This window comes from Propithecus coquereli, unplaced genomic scaffold (assembly GCF_000956105.1).
Source record: "Propithecus coquereli isolate 6110/MARCELLA unplaced genomic scaffold, Pcoq_1.0 Scaffold128, whole genome shotgun sequence".
In the NCBI taxonomy this organism is placed as follows: Eukaryota; Metazoa; Chordata; class Mammalia; order Primates; family Indriidae; genus Propithecus; species Propithecus coquereli.
In genome coordinates, this window is record NW_012136969.1 from 4,253,594 (window position 1) to 4,267,177 (window position 13,584).

The following is a 13,584-nucleotide window of genomic DNA, read 5'->3' on the forward strand; positions in this document are numbered from 1 at the left end:
AGCCATGAGGGCAGAGGTTATCTACTAACTTAACATCCCACCAAAAAAAAAAAAAAAAAGGAGGAGGAGGAGGAGGAGGGAAAGGAAAATAAGATGAAAACCAGCCAGTAAGTATCTAGGTAAGTTTAAGTTTAAAAAAAATAGTATGTTTTAAATTGAGATAATATTTATCTACCAACCACCCATTTTATTCTACAGCAACAGATGATGGAGGATGTAAATATAGTAGAAAGTTGCCTTTCCTTCTTTCTATGTCAATTTCAATAAATATCTATTAAGTGTTTGCTATATGCTAGGCATTGGACTAGGCTGAATAATATTGTTTCCACTTAACAGAATTTATATTCTAGCTCAGAAGTCAGACAAATAGGCAAATAATGATGATGGAATGGGCTAAGTACCACCATATAATTTTATGTACAAATTGTCATGGGACCCTTGTGGAAGGAGGCACATAATTTTAATATAAATTAAATTTTCAGGAGCCAGAAAGATCAGTTTGATCTTGATAAAATGAGACCCTAAAGTACATACAACCAAAGTCAACAAATATTCCTCCCTGTAGTTTCTAAACATTTTTAGGATCCAAACAGAATCATTTTTCTTGTGCCCTCCGTTTTACATGAGACAGAAAGATGCTAAATAACTCAATGTAGTTTTCATAAGTGGTTTTTCCTGTCTGCTGTTTATGACTGTCCTTCCAAAATAATGACTATTTGAAATTATAAATCAAAGCTTTGCTTAAACGTTTGTTGTGAAGGAGACTGTTTCCTCTCTGAGATAAAATCCTGAGCCTCAATTGCATGGTAGCACACAAACAGTGGATTAAATCTGGATAGTGGCTGTGAAATAAAATATGTGTAGACTTTAATCTTGTGGAAATTCAGATACAATATGGGACAAATGGAAAGTTCAAATGATGATAGAACATCTAATTTTATTATTAATAGATTTCTAATAAAGAAATTTGAATCATTCACATTCTTTAAGGAATTTATAGATTGTTCTTGGTCTTTAACTGTGTCCATGTATATGGCATTCAGCATGTTGCTTTTTACATAGTAGGTGTTCGATCCATATGTGTACAATTAAATGTTAAATGTAAAATTCTTAGGATCCCCCTGAATTTTTATCAGATATTCATGTCTTTTTTTTAAAAGTAAGACACTATGAGGTTGCCTTGTATTCTTCAATATAGTCGGACATCATTGTTCCAAGAGGACTAAAAATGGGGCCTAATCTACAGATAAAGTTTCATCTTTGTAATAGCAATAATCCTCTAACTTGGCCTCTTTGACCTAAGGTGGGCCTTTTTCAGAAGAAAATTTAAGCCCCTATAAAATATCCTTTAAGGATATTTCCCTTTTTCCAAGGATCATGAAAACCATTTCCATATGACGGGTTATTCTTTATTTTAAATGGGCATTTTCATACCAGCTTCTGAATCAAATTGAAGTACTGGAGCAGAAAGGTATTTAATTTAAAAATATATATACATAATTATATAGAAAGTAAAACACAATAATAAATATATATAATAATAATACTCTAGTGAAACTCTTAGTTCTACTCACCTATTGTATCTATCCACCTATTGGTCCATCTATCTATTATCTGTCTGTCTATAATGATTCAATGGGTAATAGGATCTACTGTTATATCCATTTTACATATAGGAAACTAAGGCTCAGAGAAGTTAAGTAACTTGATTAAGTTGCACAAGTAGTAAGTGGCAGAGCTGAACACCAAGCTCAGAGAGTCTGGCTCCAGAGTCTATGCCTTTAACCACTACTTTAGACTGCTTTTAGCTTCAAGGCCTGGGAGGAGAGAGAAAAGTTCATTTCTTGCTTGACTATTTTTTTCTCTGTATAGATTTAGAGAGATTTGTTCAAGTCTATTGATATGGAAAGCTTTAGGCCGGTAAAGAAATATTTTTGTGCATCTATTATGAGCCAGACATGGTATTAGATATTTTTTTGTGTATAATTTCATGGTATCTTTATTATACTACATCAAGTTATTCAATATTACCCTATTTTACTGATTAGAAAATGGAGCTTAGAGCTTTCCAGGAGCACAACAGGTAGTAAGGGGCTAAGTCAAGATTTAATAGCAGAATTGAGTGCTCTGCCAATACCGTGCACTTAAAAGTCTATAGATCAAATTACAGATAACAGATCATGAGATACTAGCCTTATGTAACCAGAAATCCTTTAAGAAATAGTATTAGAGTTTAAAGAGCTACTCAGAGTTAAGATTTCTGCAAAGGGAATAGATATGGAAAGTTAACTTCCTGTCATAGCCCTATAAATGGGGATATAACCCAGGCTTTGTATCCTACCTTGATAAATATTGTCCTGAAGTGAGATTTGTAGTTTCTATCTCCATGCAATTCATCGTGCTGGGAATGAGAGCAAGTTCTGGCTGGATCATGGTGGCTGTGGCTACAGCTCTTGCGACCAGCTCCATAGCATCTTGTACGTAGTATTCAAAGACAGACTGTGTTGTTTTTCCATGAGCAATGAGCCCTAAGGGCAGACCTTCTGTCCTTAGTTCCTCCACATTCTGGGAATCTCCCAGAATCCAACGAAGTTCAAGGGGTGTTACCCCAACCTGGGTAGTAATTTTGAAAATCCGCCGGATGCTTTCCATGTCGCAGCCAAACATCACCATCGTGGGTGTGCTGTTTTTCAAATTCTCAAGCTGGACCTGTAGGAAGCTCAAGAGGTCCTCATTGGAGGAGAGCTTATCAGTGATGTTGATGATAGACCCAAGATGGAACTTGGAATTGTTCTGGGTAAGGAGGAGGAAGTCGGTGATGTTCCAGTCTTCCTGGCACAGCAACAAGCTAAAATTGTACCAGTTGTTCATGGTCAGGATTGAGACAGTGACATCAGCATCAGAACTTAATGAATTTTCTAAACTCAGTTGTAGGTGAAGGGGATTCTGTATTTGAAGATATGAAAAAGAAGAATTAGAAAGCACTGGCCAAAGAATATATAACATAGGATATATATTTGCTTTCTTATAAGTCTTAATCCTTTATTTTTCTCTGTGATATTCAAATCCTGCTGGGATAAAATTTCCATACTTTGGAAAACTATGCTTCCTGTCTAATGGAACTATTGATTCCCTACAGTTGATTTCCTAATAATTTTTGCTAAGAGTACTAGAGGACAGATGGCTTTTGGTGTAAGTATCAGGGGTGACACAGTCATACATTTGGTCAGGTTTGTCTACTCCCTGATAGACAGTTTCCTTTATGCATCTCATTTCTTAGTATTGCTTTTAACAACTCATTCGTTAAACTTTCCTCTCAGGTTAAATAATTAAAAGAAATTCCTTTTGCTTTCTTTAAAAATTAATAGCAGAGAAAAAAAATTAATAGCAGAGAAATCTCAACACACTGCAGGTGCTTGTATAAGGGTGGTATGGAAGATAGCTGCATCACAGTTTCCTAAACTTCTGACCCCTTGAGGAAGGCACTGTTAATATATATATAGAATAATTAGCAATCTATACACCAAAATTAACTGAAGTCCAATGTTAAAGGCTTGATTACATTCTGTATCTGCTGAGCCTGGATTCTTGCTGTGAAAAGTGAAATGTGTGCCACTAAGCCCTTATGTAACTTCCATCACAATTTCACCTACTCATGGAACTCACCAACTCAACAGAGGAAGAGTTTCTTATTTGAAAAGTTGCAAATTGTAACTAATACAGTTGAAGTGGAAATACTCTTCCAATGAATAAATTTTTTAATTGTTGTTCCCAAGGACAGATGTTTGGCATATTTATCATTTAATACTGGTATCTCGAGAATGTTTAGCACAATGCTTCATATGTACACAATAAATATTGGTTGAATTGAACTCAATATATTTTTATTGGGAACTACAGGGTTATTTCTGAGAGCTTGCCAACATTCAAATCAATAATATGCACTGAGAAATGAAGAGGGCTTTTTTGGTAAAATTTCAAGCCCTTGTATTAAATGAAAAAAGTGTGGACTGTCTCTACCCATCAAAAAAATTTGTAACAAGAAATAGGATTTGAGCTGAATTTTGAACTCTTTGAAAGATTGAAAGGACTTTGATATGTGTAGAATAAAAAACAAGGATTCCAAGGATGTCTACGGGAGGAAAACTATGACTGCAAGTAGGAAAGGAGAATACTCTGGGTGGTAGGTAGGTTGGAGTCTTAAAATTTATTCTGAGAATTTGTCTTTTGTTCTTCCAAATTCAGCTTTTGAGCAAGGCTTGTAATGATAAAAACAGAGCTTTGGAAGGCTCACTTATGGGAAGCATTCAACAGCAAGGGGGAGAAAAGCCCTCCAGGATCTAGCTGCTCAGTGCTTGAACTGGAAGCTAGTGTTGGTAATAGTAGGGAGGGTGATGAGAAAAGGTTTTTTACAATTAAAAAGAATTTAGTGATAAGATGTGAGAGGCAAAAGAGAGAAAGATGTCAAAACCCAGGAGATAGTCTCCTGTAGTAGCTTTTTTGTTTCTAGGCTTGAGATGCCAGGAAGGACCTTGAGGTGGGAGGAATGGAAGCTTCACTTCCTCATTCTTTCTTTTTATTTATATAAATTGCTCCAGATAGTTCTTTCTGTCTTCCTCTTTCAGCTTTCTTCCTTTCCTTTTTTTTGTTTTTTTTTAAATTTCTTCCTCTGTCTCAAGCCTCTTCCAGAAGCAAAGAGCAATGGAAGGCAAGCTCTATATTTAGCTGGCAGGAACAAATTATTCCCAACAGTTTTCTTGGCTTCAGCTCCCTATTCTGTTGCCAGTTTTCTTTCTAAAACACAAATATAATGATATTATTCTCCTGCACCATAACCTCTAAATCACCCATAGGACAAATTTCAAAATCAATAGTATGGCTTAGGAGGCAAGGATGAGATTGTTCTCTCCTTGCTTAATAAGAAGTTAAATTAGCGAATCATAGTGAGCATTTAGCACCAAACAGAGAAACAAATGCATTTGGCCTTAGAGGGACGTGAGAGTGAAGTGAAGACCCCTCACCCCCACCAATGAGTAATGATCAATTCATATAATGACACTCATCCCTACAAACGATCCTGTTGAGAAATTCCAGATGTTGAAGTTAATCTTTTCACAGACTTAAGAGGTACAATTCTTCAAACAAATATTTATTAAATAATGGTTTAGAAGGATCTAATGATATATTATTTATCTAGTGGCCCTAGATGCAGTATCTTCCAGTTTCTCCCTTTATAATGACAAAGGCACACTCACAAATATATAAAGACTTCTAACACTAAAATTTAAGCTTGATAGTAAAACTTTTGTTAAAATCTGAGGCAAAAATTAGACTTATTGAGCCAAATTGAGAATCAAAATATGTGCCTTACATATGATTTACTGTTTGCAAAAGAGCAGACCCGTGGCCTGAAAGAAGGTGTAAAGATTTGTGAACTAAAATAAAATTTTAAGACTCACCCCCCACCCGCTTACAGAATGGATCCCCTTGTGGCCAAAGGAATGTCCTAAAACTAAATTGCTTGCCAGGAGGAAGGAGGTCAGACATGCCTTGTCATGTCCCCCTCCCTTCTTGGGGACATCCTCGTAACCCATTAACAGGCCTAAGGCTGTGCAAGATAAACCTGCAGGTCCTCAATTTACACAACAAATCTATGTCCAGTGGCTTATCTCTGATAAACAGCTCCTTATGTTGAAACATTCCAAGCCTTTAGACAAAGCTTCATGTCTTTAACCAATTACAAGCCAAAGAATCTTTAAACCCACCTATAACCTGTAAGCTCCCCGCCCTGCTTGGAGATGGCCCACCTTTTCGGGCCAAACCAATGTATGTCTCCCACGTATTGATTTATGGCTTTACCTGTAACCCCTGTCTCCCTGAAATGTATAAAACCAAACTGTAACCCAACCTCTGCGAGTCCACTGCTCAAGACCTCTTGGGCGTGGCTCTGGGTCATGGTCCTCAAATTTGGCTCAGAGTAAATCTCTTAAAAATTAATCTCCACATTGTTTGTCTCCTAAACCAGAGATCTAGTGACAGAAAACTCAAGAAGCAGGAAGCCTCTGTCTACCATGCAGATAGAGTGAGAATTTGACTTTTGTTCTTCCTAACTTAGCTTTTGAACAAGGCTTGTAATGCTGAAAACAGAGCTTTGGAAGGGTCACTTGTGGCAAGCATTCAGCAGGGAGAGGGAGAAAAGCCCTCCAGGACTATGGTTAGATGCTCAGTGTTTGAAATAGAAGCTAGTGTTGGTAAAAGTAGGGAGGGCGATGAGAAAAGATTTTTTAAAATTAAAAAGAATTTAGTGATAAGATGTGAGAGGCAAAAGAGAGAAAAATGTCAAAACCCAGGAGATAATATCCTGTAGGTAGCTTCTGGCTTCTCATAAGTACATTCAATTTATATATTTTAAAATCTATATGAGAAGAGGAAGGTGGAGGGAGAGAAAATACGAATTTAAATAGTACTGACAATTATCATTCCTCTAAACGACTGTGTTATTTATTATATTAATATATGGCATATTATATATGTTATGTACTATAATATATACATATTATTACACATATTGTATACACAAAATGATATATGTTAAACCAAATAGGTAATTTAGAAGATTTTCAAATGTAATTTTCCTACACTTTGAATCGAATCTTCATTTCTACTGAAGATGACATTCTACTCTACTATATTGATTTTTGGGGTTTTATTTCATCATTATTTGCTTCTATATTACTTTAGAGGCTGAAATTCCCAAAAGCAGAGGGCGTGGAGTCTGGATGGGGAATGTCCATGCTGCCATGCACTTGCAGAGTGAAATCCTGAGTCAAGTGCAGAGCTGGAGAGGGAGATCAATCACCGAGAATTTGGTTCAAAGTGTCAGAGGATCATTCAGTGGTGTGGGGAAGATTGGTTAACCTGCTATGGGTCAGAGTATATTTATAGCTAGTAAAATATTAAAGTTCCACATAAAGAAAAATCAGGCAAGAATGATAAAAAAAATTGGAAAAAGAAAAGTGCTAAGCCTTGCTTTAGAGGATATTAGATCGCATTAAAAATGTATTTTTTTTTTTTTTTTTTGAGACAGAGTCTCACTCTGTTGCCTGGGCTAGAGTGCTGTGGCGTCATTCTAGCTCACAGCAACCTCAAACTCCTGGGCTCAAGCGATCCTACTGCTTCAGCCTCCCGAGTAGCTGGGACTACAGGCATGCACCACCGTGCCCGGCTAATTTTTTCTATATATTTTTAGTTGTCCAATTAATTTCTTTCTAATTTTAGTAGAGATGGGGTCTCGCTCTTGCTCAGGCTGGTTTTGAACTCGTGAGCTCAAACAATCCGCCCGCCTCGGCCTCCCAGAGAGCTAGGATTACAGGCGTGAGCCACTGCGCCCGGCCAAAAAATGTAATTTTTATAAAGCAATAATTAAAATAGGGAAGTACTAACAAGATAAATATATAGAGCAACAGTATTAAATTAATATATTATACATTAAAAATCAGAAAGAAATATGGAAGAAAATATGAGATTAGGATTTGAGAAGATAGATTATTTACAAAAATAACAGCTAAATTCCTAATTATATATTAAGAATAAATTCCAGACCATTTAAGAATTAAAAATGTGGTATCAAATCATTAAAAGATAGACCAAATAGGTAAATACAATGGTAAAAAGAAATTACAATGATAAAAAGAGTAAGCTAAATATCACAACACACCTTCTTTCTAGCTTTGAATACCTATCATAAATAAAAAAATAAAGGAACATGAAAAACAAGAGAATATGTGCAACAAACTTGGCAGGTAAAGAGTTAATGTTCCCAAAATATAAAGAATATTTACTAGTCAATAAGGAAATAGAATTCTTCACTGAACACTCTCATTCAATCTAGAAAAATAATTTTAATCTCCTACTGTGAGCCATGTTTTCTGCAAGGTATTTCCTGTTGCCTGCATAGTGGGTGAGAGATAGACAGTATGTAAGTAACTGGACAAATAAACACTTCATGTAACTATACATTATAAAAAGAGTAAATGAAACCAATGAGGTGTGGCAAGACTAGGAGAGGGAGGAGAGCATCCTAGGAAATATTGATTTAGTAATTATGATTAGTAGGAGTAGGCAAATGTAAGTATTTGTACTGCATAAGCACTCTCTAATTGGGGCTTTAGAAAAAACGAGATGTATTTGAAAACAATTCCTCACTACATAGGTAAACAGATGTAATGATTCATAAAAACATACACATTTAACTAAGAATGTGGTCTCATTTGACCATTCAGTCTTCTTTTACCCAGGTACTATCTTTCCAGTTGCAGATGAATGGTTGGAGCCACCCTCCGTTTGATTCTGCATTGTCGTTTTCAGTAGTGTCTACTATGTTTTTACTTTAGTCCCAACCTGTGCTTGCTGGTGGGGCTACTGTCTTCTTCAGTAAGCTGAAGCAGTATAGTGGTTAGGACTTAGCAGTCAGGGCAACATATGCTGAAAGTCTGGTTCCATCATTTATTTCTGAGTCATACATTCCTCATCTCCAAAATGAGGACAGTGCTACCTCCTACTTTATAGATTCATTATGAAAATTAAATGTAAGAATGTGATAACGCATGGGAAGTGCCTGGCACACAGTGAGGGCCCAGCAAGTGGGAGCTGTTACAATTTGCTTATAGAGTTTAGCCATTGTGTTAGAAGTGTTTGCTAAAGTGATTGCAATACAATATTTTTCTTTGATGAGGTTCTTTTCCCTTTTTCTTATCTATTTTCACACAACAGTCTCAGCAATAGGTATATTTTTAAAATAACAATTACGCTAATTTTTAGCAGGAAAACAGAAGTTCCATTTCATGTTAGGAGAGGCTATTTATTTGGGAGCTACTATTAAATATTCACAGTAGAGTCCCCCCTACTCCTGCCCCCCAAACTCTTTCTTTGGCAGCAAGTTCCAGCGCCACTTTACAAGTTAAGGAATTTTTGGTGACAACTTCTGGAGATTCCTCATCAATCTTTATTCTCCTAGACAGCACAGATTCAGCTATTTTCTAGATCAGTAAAGGTTTCAAAAACAGGATTGACCACAGTAAAGAGCTTGCCAGAGAGCATTGAGATATTCCCTTACTGAGGAAAATAGGTGACCAGGCTGAGGTTGCTTTAAGAGTAGAGAAAAAAATAAAATTCTCTGAGCTCATTCCTGGGCAATCAGACCCAAATGAGCTAGGTGGAAGCTTGGAAAGCTCAAGTAAGCATAATATTTCCACTGCTTTTAATGGGGATGAAATTCCCTTCCTTTCATCAGTCTGCTGATTACTAAACACATTGGAGGGGCTCAGAACAGGCTTTCTATACTGCTATCCCTTCTCCTCAGCCAAAGAGGCTGCAGGAGGTTTTCTGTTTCTCATTAGCCCACACCTCATTTGACCTACATTATATAGAAGTCTTTTATTCTGAAAATTAAAGCTTATTCCTTTAGAAGCCCAGGCTTTTTAATAAATTAACTGTTTTTGTGGTTGCATTAAGAATACAGGCAAACATAAGGCATAATCCCTGCCCAGAAATTGTAATTTAATAATAATTATACAAGTGAAAAGCTAATACCTACTGATGTTCCTAGTGCATTAGGCATATTGTCTTATTTCATCCTCACAACAGCCTCATGGAGGCGACTGCAATGATCAGCCTCCTTTAACAGATGATGAAATTGAGGCTCAGAAAGAGTGAGTAGTTTTCCCAAGGTGGCACAGCTACTGAGAAACAGAGCCTGAATTCAAAACCCAATTTGTCGGACTTGAAAGGCTGTGCTTTTCACTGCTACTCTATACCGCTCCCTCTAATTGATAATAACAACATGTGAAGTAGACCCTTGACATTTGTAGATTTAATAATTACAGTCTCAGTTATTTGCAAGTAATCCTAAAGGCCTGTGAAATGAAGTTACTTTTAAGATGTTTCAAGGAATGGGTTAGAACCGCGGTCCCCAACCCTCTGGCTGTGGACTAGCACTGGTCCTCCTCGGCTGGCCAGGAACCGGAGCCACAAGGAAGAGGGTGAGCAGTGGGAAGCCCCACACCTGTACCCATAGCTGCTCTCCACAGCTGCCATCACTGCCAGAGCCCCGCCCCTCAATCAGATCCGTGGTGGCATCAGACCCTCACAGGAGCCCAAACCCCACTGTACACTGCATGCGAGAGATCCAGGTTGTGCTCCCCATGAGAATCCAATGCCCGATGATCTGAGCTGGAGCCGAGGTGGCAAACCACCCCCTCCTGTGGAAAACTTGGCTTCCACAAAACTGGTCCCTGGTGTCAAAAAGGTTGGGGACCACTGGGTCCAACCTTTTTGGGGAGCCAACTTGGGCACATAGCTTCTGAGCTATTGTCTTCCCTCATCCTCCCATGTGTAGTAACTCTTGTGAAGTGATAAAACCTGTATCTAGTCATTAACAACAATTTAAAAAAGATACTTGCATAATTGATATCAATTTTGTGTCTGGTAGAATAAGAAAGTTTGGAAAAGCTCAAATTTTTCATTTAGATTCTACTGAATTTCATGGTTGAAACTATATAACAGTGTTCAACCATTATGTATGGGTGTGTCAACAAAGATCTTAGGACACATCCCTCAGGATTTTTGAGTGTCTGATGTATAGTACAACACATAACAGAGTAGTATAATACAGTAAATGCTTCAGAAGGCAAGACTATTCGTGCATGGTGCAGTTGGCATAATATTGCTGGTCACGCTGGGTGTGGTCTCTTTCACTGCAGTAGTGTGGGAAGTCTGAGAGGTGTGGAGATCTAGAATGGGGCCCGCCTCTTGGAATAGGGCATACACTGGTAGACTGGCCCAGTCCCAGTCAGGAAAATGTTTTGGCGTGCACAGCTCTACTGTATTCAAAGAAAACTGGCTGATTGAGTCATACAACAAAACATGTGTTGAAGGTCTGTCATATGCCAGGCCATGGATGCAGAGTTGCATGTTTCAGGCAGAAGAAATAGCAGGAGCATGCATACTGTGCCCTTTGAGTCAACTCAAACCACCTGAGCCCCCAGGAAAATTTATAGAAAGAAATGTTGGGGCATAGGTTGGTTTCTGGCAATCACTCAAGCTTTCTGCACTAGGATCTTGATCATGGATTTTTTTTCCATTCTAATTCCACCTAATTATTGATACTCCATTCATTCTATATTCTACCCCACCGCTGCCTTTTTTTCTGGATGGTTACACTTTGTTTCTCTCACCTGACCCTTGGTAATCCTGAAAGCCTTTGACTGTTATTCTGTTCTTGACTGTTATCCTATTCTCTCAGCCCACTCATATAAATTATACCCCACCCAAACGCAACCTCTGGGAGCTAACAGCTGCCACTGGCATACTTGTGGATGGGAGGGCTTTGATCAAGAGGGTGTGGCTACAGAAGATATTTAGTCATTTGGTAACTGGGGAGAGTAGGCAGTTTAGGAAAGATATCTCAACACAGGAAAGGGTGATAGAGGGACAGGTAGTCATTGGAAATGTGGGCATGTCAGGAAAGACTATGAATAAATAATAAGGTCTAAAACCTTGTTCTGGAGTTCAGAAGGTCACTTCAATTCCCAGGAGAGTCTAGAAGAGAGAACAGGGTGGTTTTATTTGAAGTCACTCAGATATTCATTTGAAATTGTTGCTCTACCATTTATCAGTTGTGTATGTGAGACTTTGTGAAAATCCGTTAGCCTCACAGAGATTCATTTTCCACTTCTGTGCAATGAAAATGATACTACCTACCTTACAGAGTTCGTGAGGATTAAACAGTGTCATGTATCCAAAGCATCAGCACATAGTTCCTGCCCAGCAAGTAGCAGTCTACAATGTCGGTGATTGTGTTGATGAGATCAGGAAGGCTACACTAAGAGACCTGACACACAAGGGCTAGAGTGGTGGTGCATTCAGTTTATTTAACAAACACTTTAGCACCTATTTTGTGCCAGGCACTAGGTACTGATTGCTGAGGCTACAGTGGTGAAAATGATCAATATATGTCTTTTTCTTCAGCATTTTAAAAGGTAGAGGGTAGTATTATCAGCATGATGATATGACTTGAGTAACAGATTAGGAATAAGGCAGTAGTAGACAAGAAATAGGGCCCAAAGCCAGAGTCAGACTAAAAGGAATGATGATTTGGATTTTGAATTTTAGATTATGAGGCAAATATCTTCACAGCTCTCCTGGCTCCTGCCTGGACTAGCTCTGGTTCCTGGGGCAAGACCAAGTGTGCACATGGCAGTCAAGGACTGTAGATGAGTGGGAAGAGAGAAGGAGGCTGGAAGAAGGTAGAGTCTGGCAATCAGGGAAGCTCCCCATGTGCCTGAAATACAGTGTTTGGTATACATTAGCCTTATTATAACTATTCTTAATAATAATTAGCATACTTCCTTGTGCTGGCATAATTGATCCTTTCCCGATGACTCACAGTATTCCCATGTCAACACCAGTCATTGTGCCTGGCTGTCAACACCATAATGTGCTCAGGGGCTACAGACATGGCCGGTCTCCGTGTTGAGTGAAAAAGTGGAGCTGAGCCTGTGGCAATGCTGGAGCTGTTGAGCCTCTTTAGAAAATGAATTTTGTCTCTTTTGAGCCAGTGTTAGGTATCTACTATCCCTTTTTGCTATGTCAGTGTGCCTACCTTCATTAATCCCTTGCAGTTCCTTTTAATATGTTTTGGGCTAAAGAGAGAACATAACTAGCATGTTACAATTTTGACTCAGTTAACAGCAAAATACATCAAGGACCGTCCTGTAGGCAAATGGACCAGCTTTAGCAGCATTGCGGAGGGAAAGGACTGGTTTTGAGATCAGGACTCTTCTGGGGAACTTAAGATTTCCATTTTTTCAACTATGACAGAAGAATAAAATTGTCAACCAACTACCTCAGGGCAATGTGGGGACCACATGATATTACACACGTGGAAGTGCTTGATGAAGTGGAGAGCACCATAAACATAGAAGGCATAATGCATTTATGTATCTATTTCCTGCACTGTAGGGGTGGTGGAATCAGTAACCTAGCTAGGGGTAAGAGAGGGGTAAAAGAGGCATTTCTGCTGTGGGATACAATTTTCAAATTCTGTGTCAACCTTTTCATCTTTATATTATAAACAGCACTATTATTTATTAAATTTTAAGAACTTTTGGAATAAAGATGCTGCTTTAGGATTGATTTTAGTTCCTATTTCAACATGTAGGTTTTGGTTAAATTCAGTAACATTTGAAAGAACATACACAGGCAGATAATTTACAAGATAATTAAAATTTATCAAATATTCAGACTATTGTTATGGACATTCTTGGTGACAAACTTGAGCATATTTTCTTATAATGGGAACTATTGAAATATGTACCAGATAATTAAACTGTCTAGCCCGCACGTTAAATTTCCTACAGAAATTCTGTTACTTTATGTCAGTGCAGCCTGAAACCATTATAAAGAGATGGCTTATGTCACATGCTAATTTGCTTTATTGCATTAAGAATGAAAACTCAGCTAAATGCTGATTATTTCTATTTTAAAGACCCTCTAGAACTGATACCACAGTTGACATAAACTTTT

The 13,584-nt window shown here is 37.9% G+C and overlaps 1 protein-coding gene across 2 annotated transcripts in view; it reads right to left on the minus strand.

The window, feature by feature from the left end:
• Positions 1-13,584, minus strand: part of GRIN3A (glutamate receptor, ionotropic, N-methyl-D-aspartate 3A) — a 179,926-nt gene that overhangs the window by 107,522 nt on the left and 58,820 nt on the right. For both annotated transcript variants that reach the window (XR_001137207.1, XM_012638287.1), the window contains exon 2: positions 2,342-2,946. Coding sequence is in view for 1 of the 2 variants with exons in the window: in XM_012638287.1 (XP_012493741.1) it covers positions 2,342-2,946 (605 nt within the window). In the remaining variant the exon portion in view is untranslated. The remainder of the gene's footprint in view (positions 1-2,341; positions 2,947-13,584) is intronic.